Source organism: Anser anser, assembly GCF_964211835.1.
Source record: "Anser anser genome assembly, chromosome: 14".
Classification (NCBI taxonomy): Eukaryota; Metazoa; Chordata; class Aves; order Anseriformes; family Anatidae; genus Anser; species Anser anser.
Window position 1 is genome coordinate 1,732,046 of NC_139735.1, and position 10,407 is coordinate 1,742,452.

The window sequence follows — 10,407 nt, forward strand, 5'->3', positions numbered from 1 at the left end:
GAACACAGTGCTTTGTCCAAATTCACAATCCTCGCTGCCATTCCAGCTTCCCTCTGTTAACCCTCTTGTCCCACGTGTGTGCTGGATGCACCCGTACGCCCAGGCCCTGTGCCACGGCTAGAGGTAACGCCTGGGCTCATGTGGTGTGCGGCGGGCGAGGAAGGCCACAAGTTGTAAATGTTTGATGAAGGAAACGTTCATTTAGAACGTCACTGAATTCTGAAAGGAAAATCATCAAAGCCTGCTGTTAGGCACACTCGAAATCTTCAGCTGCTCCCCTGATCTGCACCATGAAAGTTTTTGTGTTGCTTTTTTTTTTTTTCATTTTAATTTTTTCCAAAAAAATTTTTTTCAAACCTGCAGCAGAGAAAGGCCGTCCCTCCATGCACCGTCCCTGCTGTGTGCGGCTCCTCTGAGGGCGAGGAAAGGCGCTTGTGCCCGGCACGGGTGGGAAGGAGCCAGCACGGCGCCGTGTCCGCCTCCCCCTGGGAGCTGCTGGGGCCTCTGCAGTCGTAGCGAGGTTGGTTTAGGTTCATTTTCTCCCTGGTGGTGATCATTGCAGGGTGACGGTAGGTGAGGGGATGAGATCCTCCTGTTGCTCGCTGTGTTTCCAAACCACAGAGCCCAGGCAGGCAGCTGGGCTGTGTTTGCACCCCAGGGAGGGGGAGAAAACAGCCCTTCTACCGGGTCAAGGGAATTCACCTTAAGAGCTCTTTGGAAGTGCTCTGTAAATGTTCTCTGGAGTTTTACAGGGACCGAGTATTCCCCAAACAAACCTCACAAAACCGGCCCTCAGCACGTCAGGTGCTTGCCAGCCGCTGCTGTGCTGGCTGAATCCAGCGCGTTCTGCCAGACCCTGGTGCGCGGCAGAATGAGTGCAGGGCCGAGGGGTGAGCTCAGCTGCAGGTGGCACGAGCTTGAGGGAGGGAACGACCTGCGTTTGTAACGTGCATGCAACCCATAATGCGTGCAGACAGGCACTGAAACAGGAGATAGTCATCGTCTGTGAAACCTGGCCGGACAAAATGCTTGTTCTGTTCTGGCTCTCAGCTGGGGGCGTGCTGCGTTGGTCCTGTTACGGTAACTCGTCCGGAGAGTCAGTGAAAGGCCATAAACAGCCTCGGACCTGGTTCTCCCAGTGAGAAGGGCAAATGCTATCGTTCCGTTAAAAGAACGGTCCTGTTCGCAGCTGCAGCTTGTTCCCGGAGTTTGCAGGCTGTTCCCTAAGGCAGGAAGTTCAGTTCTGAACAGTGACAGCAACGCGAAGGTAAGAGGCACGGGGAGCTGAAAAGCGACGCTTGCGGCCTGCTGGGGCCAGGCCCCGCGAGTGAGTTCCTTTATCCGAACTCAGCACTGGGAGAAGCGTGGGCAGGACCTGTGCTACCAGAGAGAAGCAGCATGCTGGGGAGCAGGCAGCCTCCAGATGCGGTTCCCATTCCAGTTTGTCGTCCTGCACCCCGACTGGGAGCACAGGACTGTGCCGGGCCTCTCAGCACGGACTTCACCTTTTAGATTTAGCTCCCCGTTAACGTGCGCTCTTGACTGTGGCTCAGATTGCACTGCGGGGGTTTTGAAAAGCAGGCCTGTTGGTTTGTAACGTCTTACTCAGCATACGGGCAAGAAGCTACGTATATAGGCTCAAAGCTGGGGTGAAAAACATTCCATAGGAGCTGTTGTGGTATGGAGGCATTAATTACTGCGTGCAGAATTTTTCTGCTAACATTTCCATTGGTTAACGCAGCTGGCGAAGATGCTTGAGATACGGTAGGAAAAGGGGTGGGAGGAAAAGCAGAACTAGACACGAGAACTAGACGCGCACCCCAGCTTCCTGCAGGGGCTGCTGTGGGCATTGCCTTGTTGCTGGCCTCTTCGTGGAGCACACTGAGAACGTGCAGACTGAGATTATATTTTATTTAAAGTAAACTACAAAAGACAACTTGCCTCCTTCAGAAAGTCGGGCAGTCAAGTCACAGTTTGATAGAAAAGGAAGGTGCCACACTGGGGGAGGAAAGAGCCCTACCACAAAGAGAGAACCTTCCCTGTGGGACGTAGGTAGGATTAATAAATAACGCATCGCAAGCACGCCACTGCCCAGCTCCCGGCCGCAGGACACCTTGTAAACGTGTCAGCTGTGGGGAGGAGTGCTGAGCCCTGCTCCTGGGGCATCCCCCGGCGCGGCGCTGGGCTCCCCCCGCAGCACAGCACTCAGCGTGGGGTAGCTTTGACTTGCCTCGTGGGGACACCTTTGCTTTCAGTGCTGGTTCGAATCCCGTCTGCTCGCGTGTCTCTTGCGCCAAATCTGTGATAGATGTTTCCTTCTGGAACGCTTGGGCACTGCTTTCTTTGCAGTTTCAAAAGAAAAGCTCGACTTTCTCCCTGCACAAATACGATTCTTTCCTCAGGACCAGCTCTGGCAAAATCTAAATGTTAAGACTTTGGAAAGCTTGATCTGTTATCAGAGCTGGTCAGGACGTCACTCCTGCAAAGCTCGCAGTTCGGGACTTTCTCTCCTACCAGGTAAGAAGATGAGCCAAGGAAGGAAGGCCACAAAATTTCTTCCTGCACTGGTGAGCGCTGCTGCCAAGCAGCGTAAGGATTTCCTTGCTCCTTTCTTATCCCTACTCCCTGTTCATTTATCCACTATCACTGAGACACCTGCTCAGCACGTGGCCTGTGCTGGGCTCCATGAAAGCCTTTCCTGTTCTGTGACAGACGTACAGGTACGGTATTGTTACTCATACAGTACTGTCTGGATTATAACTTCTAACTAGTACAACGAGCACCTGAAAATGCTGGCCTGTTGTGTAAAACACGTTAAAAAAAAAGTGTATTTTGAAAGAACGTGTAAGGCCATTTTTAAAAGTGCAAGAGAAGCTTAAACTGACCTTTGTAGATTGTAAAACTGCTTTGCTATAGAGATTAACAGTTAACAAAAACTACTCTGGTAGTGGTAAGGAATTAGTTGAGGGCATTTTCCATTGTCCAGCTTGGTAGGACAGGAAAAAAACCCAGCCTGGATGGCACAGGCTGGGCAGTGCTGTCTGCGGCCAAGAAGTGATCTCCCACAGCTCCCGGGAACTTGGAGGGGGCCCTTAACGGCTCACCCAGGAAGGAGCACGGACCTCAAAACCCTTGGATCCAGGGTAAGGACTTAACAAAAACTGAATGGTTTGGCTCACGGCCTTGTCACTATTAAATCAAAACCTTGGTCCTACCTGAGGACTGCTCTTACAGAGCCAGCAGTGGGAGCTCCCCTTCCTTGAAAGCAGCTCCTGTTTCGCTCTGCCATGGGGCAAGTCACATTAGCTCCAATAAGAGAACGATGGAGTGTGCTGGATGACATAAACGTTTCATCTCTCGCACTCAATCACAGCAATCTGAAAAAATAAACTGAGGCATGTGGTGCTCTCTGGCGCAGCTCATAGCCTTCTGCCAAGCTGATCCCTGAGTTGTGGGATTGTGACCGATCCCTCCCCAGCTTTCTGTATTTACAGGATGTTAAAAATGAGGGGTAGCAAACACTGCTAGAAAACGCATAAGTAGGAAAATAACACCATTTTGTCGTTATCCTCTGAAAGACACAGCAGCGCTCTTGCTCTGTTGTGTCTGTTGGTCTGTTTGCTGGGACCTACTGGTCCCACAGGCGCTGCTTCCAAGGCAGGGTGGTCTCCACTAGTCCCTTTCAGGTGCCTGTAAGGGAGGACAGGGGGAGCTGCCTTCTCCAGGCCTCAGCTGAGGGCAGAAGCCGCCCACGTGTCCCCTCCCACCGTCCACGCCCCCATCCTCACTGTACAGGTGGCTGAATCCATCGTAGTATTCATCTGTCTCCATGGCGTCGTCAGGAATTTGGGCTGGAGTAGATGTGAAAGGTGCTGAAACTGGCTGGCTTACGGCCGCCCTCGACCTCGCTTGCTGGGAATGTTTCAATCCGGAAGGGTAAGGGCAGGCTAACCTTGCCTCGGGATGGCCCTGGATGGCCTGAGTGACGGGATAAAAAATATAAATGGCGTTGGATGGCTGCAAACGCATTAGCTCTCGATCCACGAACTCTTTGCAGTGAATGAATTCAGTACTGGTAACCTGTAAAGAAAGAAATTTTTTTGGTAAGTTCATCATAAATTATTTTCTAGTCTGGTCTCTGTTCCTGTGACTGTAATTAGGGGGAGGGCAGGGACAGGCTGTATCGGACACCTCAACAGATGCTTATCAGCAATATGCATACTGACCCTGATGCAAACCGTTCAATCAGGAGCTCCTGAACCACTACACAAAAGGTGGGTGAGTGCTCCCTCTCCTTTTAGGAGGCTGTGACGTCCAGCAGGGACAGCAGGCGGCTACTTATTTCAAAGTCACAAAATGGTAAGCTGCCGACCTGGGACATTTGCCTTCTAAACCTATGCTCTTAAAAAGCACGTGTTTTATGAAGCTGGAGAAAAGTTTCAAAAAAAAAAAAACAGAGCTTGCCTTTTGTATATAACGTTGGAAGCTAAATTGATTAGATTTTAAAAGCAAGGTAACTGCTTTTAGAAGTTCTCACCATCTTCAGTGGGCAGCTGGGGACACAGCGCGTGGGCAGCTTTGTAGGTGCTTTCGGCCACTTCCAGGATGGGAGAATCTCCTTGGTCAGGGGGCAGGGAGCTATCTGAGGCCAAGCTCTTTTGGAGACCTCCTTTCCCTGCCAAAGGGAAGGCCCCAGCCCTTAACAGTTTCATTCCTCCTTCTGTTAGCACTAGCAAAGCCAGAACACGGACACAGGCTTCTCAGAAATCTGCTGAAGTGCAATGTGGATCGTAAATACACGTGCACTTTATTTATTTATTGGTGTCCCGGCCTCGAGATTTGCAACCAAAGGCCATTTTGATTCCTACCTGTGCTTTTTTTAGCAGATCAGTAATAACAGGAAACCAATCAGGAGTCAGCCTCTCCAGCTCTAAGGTGATGATCACCAAGGCCAATGTGGAGCCCTTAAACTGCACTAGTTGGTGGCATGCCATACAGTGCTGTAGCTGTTTGGTCAAGAATGCAACGTGGCGGGAAGGATTCGTCTGAGGCTGCCCATTTAGTAGATGGGGCCAGTTGGACATCACCATGGCATGGAACTGGAGAGAAGAAAATATATATATATATATATTTAAAAAAAAAAAAGCAGAGGTCAGTGAACTTTGTATGTTTTCGTATGTTATCAACCAGACGTACAGACTAATTTCATCTCGTATCAGGAATCCAAGAGGGTTTCCCCCCATCCCCACCCTTTTTTTTTTTTGTGTTTTGTGTTTGTACTTGCCAACCACTGAACTGTTTTTGAGCTTATAATGAATGTAAAAGGTCTGTGTTTCCTAACAATTTCTGAAGTTTCTATGTTATCCAGATTGCTATCGTGGAGATTCAGTTCAGACCAGCAGATATGAGTAGAGTAAAACCAATAACAATGTACTCTGAATTTAGTGAGGAAACAAGCACCTAAGAAAGGCAGTTTTTACAATCAGCAGCCTAAGATGGCTTAATATTTGCACATAACCTTATAAAAGGGATCCAGGATGTTTGTATGACATGATTTTTGCCTTACTAGCACATGATCGTTTCTTGAAGACAAAGTTTAATTGTTTCTATCAAATATTTAGTAACTGCAGTGTGAACTAAGTGCCAGATTGGGGTGGTCTAATTGCATAAAACAAGGGTGAATTATCAGTGGAATGAAAAGGAAAATGGTTTAAGAAAAACCTGTGTGTGAAATGTAGCAAAACTGACAGCTTTCTATGTACAGTATTAATAGAACGGAAATAGTTAGAAATATTTTTGCAGTGTGTATTTAAAAAAAAAATAAAAATGGCGTATAGTTGTGCAGTATGAGAATCTTTTTAATGTCCATTTTAGTTGTCCTTTAAAGATGGGAGTAAATTTTTTGAGCAAAATGAAAGGTTTTAAATAGCAGTTAATTTAAAAAGAAAATAATAAAAATCACTGTAGCATTCGTCAAAAGGCTTGCAGATAGCTAAGAGCTGGCAGTTTGCAAAGCATCGGGGGAAGGATGTGTGGGTGTGTATGTGCGTGCATACATGTTTTCTAGTATTATTTGATAAGCTGTTTCTTTAAACAAGAAAAAATTGCAAAACTTAGTGCTTACAATGTTTAAGAAATCCATTGGTGTTGCTGTGTAAAGATCCCAGTGAAGCTTATCTAGTATAATTCTTTCCATTCTCAAGATCTCAGCTGGAGAGCGTTTACAACCACTCTGCACTGCGAGCATCTTCACCGATGGTATTACCTGTAAAAAAAATAAAAATAAAGAAGCCACCTTCCTACACAGCGCTGTGTGCATTTCTCTGTGTTGTGAAGGGCTCTAACAACTCTGCACCCATCCCAAAGTGCTACGCAGCCCGCTCGTTCAGGAGAGCACTCTCCTTAGGTAGCTCACAATGAATGAGGACTGGCCTGTACTCACCACAGGGCAGCCGGCTCCAACCCCAGGCCTACAGCAGGAACGATGCTGTGAGCCTCCCGGGGCACTGTGAGCCTCCTGAAGGCTGCATCAGTGATGCACGTTCCCTGCTACCAGTCTCATTAGCTTTGCTCCCCTGACAAGCTAGGAGGAGGCTTCCTGTTTTACAGAGCCTTTTGTAGTTGTCTTGTTTCCTGTGGTCATTGACTCAGCTTCTCCTTTTTAGCTGAGGGGAAAAGAATAACCTCGCCATGATACATCTTAAAAAGGCTACGATGAGCATCTCGCTACAGCAGAGGAATTTGAAGCGAAGCGCGTCTGACTCCAATGCCTCGTTTTTCTGTTCTTTTTCGAAACAGAATGAAGGAAAGAGGAGAAATACACTCTGCAATGCTTTTCAAGGTCTGTTTGGCTCATGTTCGTAAATGTCTGAAGAAAGCCTATCAGTGCGTTTCTGCCATGAGAGTTTAGCTAGATGCACTGGATGATTATCCCTTGTATCTCATGCTTCCATGGGTATTTGCTGATTTTACATGCCCACCTTGAGGTGCAGACCTGAATCATTTCCTCACCAAGTTCAGTAACTAGTTTTGACTCCAAGCAAACTCATCCATTTTAAACTTCCTCTGAAGAACCTCTGCTTTGTCTTGCCTACCCTACCCTCCCAGGACCTACCACAGGAGAATTAGAGCACTTTGATGTCATGCACACAGAGCTGTGCATGTATGTCTTGACTGTCCCCCTAGACTAAGTTTTACTGCGAGCTGTGGATTCTGATGAGAAGAGAGGTTTAAATGCAGGAGGGAAATGCATCCATTACATAAGCAAATACAAGCCCTTCATCCATAAAGGTCACAACTCTTCCACGCACTGGTGAAAAAGGACTGAAAATGTTACTGCCACCCCTTAAGGCCTACTTAGGGTAAACAAACTCAGACTTCCTTGTTATGTCCAAGTCGTCAAAAGACCTGGAAACACAAATAACTTGAACAAAAGAGATGAGTTTAGAGTATTTGAAATTATAAACATACAGACCTCATCTTCTTCATTAGTTTTTGCTGCAAGGACAAGGCAGGAAATTGCTATGCACTGCAGATATTTTAATTGGGCCTGAAGGGAGAAAAAGAAAACACTGGGTAAAGAAGATAACAGTCTTGGGAGAAATAATTGTCATTCAACTACAGACGCACAAGTTTCAAATTTTCATTTAAGTTACAGCTGTTTCTGAATTAGTTCAGCTGCAGTAAGATTCATTTGAAGCCAAAAATAGATCAAGGAAATCCAAAGTGAAACAAAATAAATCCTCTTGGTGGTGCAATTTTTATTCACGTCTCCCACGGTTTTAGATGACACTATGCAACAGTGTTTACAATGCACTGCCCCTCCTCTTCTTAACAAAGACATTAATATGCTTTTGTCAAGTGCCAGTATAGATCTGACCAGAATTAAGAGCTGCAGCGGTCAGTTCACCTCCTAACTTTACTGTTGCTTGAACTGTGGAAAAAGTTGGCCCCACGGCTTGGTTAAAAGTAGTGATTTCAAAACTAACACGCTAAAAGTGATAATGCGAATGTTTTCTGTTTAGCAGAGACAACCACTGATACATGAGTTCTTTGTACTTACAGCAGCATTTGGACTGCAGGTCACACAATCTTCCGCTGAGGACTGTGAATCAGCAGAACCTCGGCAAACACTTGAGTTTGTACGTGTGCCTAAAACATCCCCCCGTGAAGACCCTGACTGCTCCCTAAATCTGCTGCCAAGCGCAGTACCTGCTTTACGTATAAGCTAATTACGTACTCCTTACACCTGCAATCAGTAACCTAACCAGACAAAAAAACTGACAGATTCTCTACCTTTACCGATGCCAGTAACCGGTTAAGGATGCTGATGGCTAAGGCGAATGTTTCAGGGTAGAACTGGAACCGAGAGCTGATTTCTGCAATCCAGAGAACTGTTTTCTCGTAACATGATGGAGAGATATCCGTGCCCTGAGGGGAAGAAAAAGTCAGAAATAAAAAAGACAGTTAGTGCTTTGATGATTTTGTTAACATATCTCCAAAGGAAGACTCAAATAATTCTGAGCGCCCTAATTAACATTTCAGATGTCTCGAGGCTTGAAGTGAAGAAAGTTGCCCTCTGTGTCTGCAGAGCAAGGGAAAGGGCAAATGTTGGCGTGATTTAAAGCACTCCTCCACCTTGCCCAGCCAGCCAGGCTCTAGCTGCACTTGCAGGCACTTTGTACTGGAATTTTACTGGAGGGCTGGATGGGGCAGCACACAGCTCTCCCCTTGCACAATGCGTATGAACCTCCAAGCCCAGCTCTGATGAATAAGGTGCTGAGTGTGCTCATTATTTCCCTCTCCGGAGAACACTGAAGCCCCTGCTGCAGCACACGTTGCATTCAAACACCCTCAACGGGGAGAAAGGCATGAGTCAAGGGCAGGTTCTGATTTACTCTACCAGATTTTTTTAACAGCCCTTGAATTTGCTCAGCCTTGGGACCACAGAGGTGTGGAGAGAATACCTTCAGGGTGAGATGGTGGAAAACTGGCACTTTCCAAATCCTAGTCTCTCTGGCTAAGGCACTTTCCAGGAAGCAGGCAAGTCTCGAGCTCTCTGGAGGTCCAGGGCACTTCATAGCAACTCTTTGAGCCAGTTTCCCAGGCGGGAGCCGCTGTCAAAACCAAGAGAAGGATTATAAAGCCATGTCCCAGCTCCTTGTGACAGGAACAATTTCCTCTCAAGATGCTTGTCCAATGCTGAGAATGAGACAGGAGCAGCCCTACAACTTGTGTGTTTGCTGATAAGCAAAGAACAATCCTGGCATACATTTTCCCAGGGGGAAGCTGATGATGGGAGAAAACGTGTCAGATAGCTAAACAGTGCAGGCTCGCTTTCTGACTCTCGTGTTGTGTAAAAGCTTCCTTGAGCCATCCTGGGTCGAGCAGTGCGTGTTACTCCGTTCACTGCTGCGTACATTCAGCTCCCCATTTGCGGAGTTAAGTTGCAACCTGTTAGCTGCAGATCCCAAGTTTCTGGCAAATAGAGGCCTGTGGTTTCTACAAAAAAGCATCCGAGATGATTGTTCTTCGGAGATTTTTTTATTTCCCAATCAACACATTTTATTCCTTGAAGCAATCTAATCTTTGTTACAGCTGAAGACATGCAACAGCTTTGGGAACACCACTCTCCTGACTGTGTACGTACTTACATACAGTAAATGTCTACGAATACTACCACCTAAAAGATAAACACTGACGATGTCTCAGCCTGAAACAGCAGTTCAGGGCCTATCTCATATTCCAGTCTTTAACAGGAAAAGAAAAAAAAAAGGGGGAAACAAAAAAAAAAATGTTACTAGATCTACGATTTCTGCTTTTCTTTGTAAACACAGCGGTGGGTAAGCGGCGCTTGTGGGACCTTCAAGCTATTATTCCTCAAAATAATTTCTCATTATCTCTCGAGTCCCACGAAATCCCCCGCACGGCCGCCCGAAGGGCAGCCGAGCCCGGACTCCTTCCGCGGAGGGCGAGCCGTGACAGCTTCACCCGGGGGGAGGGGGGGGGGGGGGCGCGGTGCCGAGCTCCCCCTCAGGCACCACCACGACGAGGTTAACGAAAGGCTTCCCCCTGCGAGGCGCCCGCCACCCCCCCGGGAGCACCGCCGCGCCCCTCCCGCCTCTTACGGCCCCGGGGCCGGGAGCCCGGGGGGGGGATCCGGGACCACCGGGGGGGGCCGAGCCCCGGGCCGGGCGCAGCGCGGTGCCCGCCCCGTCCTTACCCGCCCGGCTGGGCCGCGCCGCGGGGGGGGCTCCGTGTGCGGCGGGGCATGGGGCCGCCGGCGGGGCCCCGCCGCCCGAGCAGCTCCGCGGGGCTCCGCGGGGCTCCGCCGGGCGGGGCCGCCCCGCCCCGCCCCGCCCCGCCCCGCCCCGCCCTCGGGCTCGGGCTCGGGCTCGGCGGCTGCGC

The 10,407-nt window shown here is 48.6% G+C and overlaps 1 protein-coding gene across 3 annotated transcripts; it reads right to left on the reverse strand.

The window, feature by feature from the left end:
- Positions 1-1,894: 1,894 nt before the first annotated feature.
- CCNI2 (cyclin I family member 2) lies at positions 1,895-10,381 on the reverse strand. Of its 3 annotated transcripts, XM_083799190.1 has the most exons (9): positions 10,223-10,381; positions 8,967-9,116; positions 8,296-8,430; positions 7,475-7,549; positions 6,125-6,265; positions 4,869-5,099; positions 4,538-4,675; positions 3,789-4,080; positions 1,895-3,690 (listed from the first exon to the last, which is right to left on the reverse strand). In XM_083799190.1, exons 2-9 carry the CDS (start codon positions 9,078-9,080, stop codon positions 3,683-3,685), a joined length of 1,134 nt encoding a protein of 377 aa, XP_083655316.1. In that variant the 5' UTR covers positions 9,081-9,116; positions 10,223-10,381; the 3' UTR covers positions 1,895-3,682. The 3 variants fall into 3 exon arrangements, with proteins under 3 accessions (XP_083655316.1, XP_083655315.1, XP_083655317.1); XM_083799189.1 differs by having other exon boundaries at positions 1,895-4,080; XM_083799191.1 differs by lacking the exon at positions 4,538-4,675 and having other exon boundaries at positions 1,895-4,080.
- Positions 10,382-10,407: the final 26 nt, after the last annotated feature.

Coding starts and splice junctions, on each gene's coding strand:
- CCNI2 (XM_083799189.1), bottom strand. CDS start 9,080: ATGAAGTGCCCTGGACCTCCAGAGAGCTCGAGACTTGCCTGCTTCCTG. Junction 8,431..8,966: donor TCCACCATCTCACCCTGAAG/GTATTCTCTCCA, acceptor TCTTCCCCTCAG/GGCACGGATATCTCTCCATC. Junction 7,550..8,295: donor GGTTACTGGCATCGGTAAAG/GTAGAGAATCTG, acceptor TTCTCCCTTCAG/GCCCAATTAAAATATCTGCA.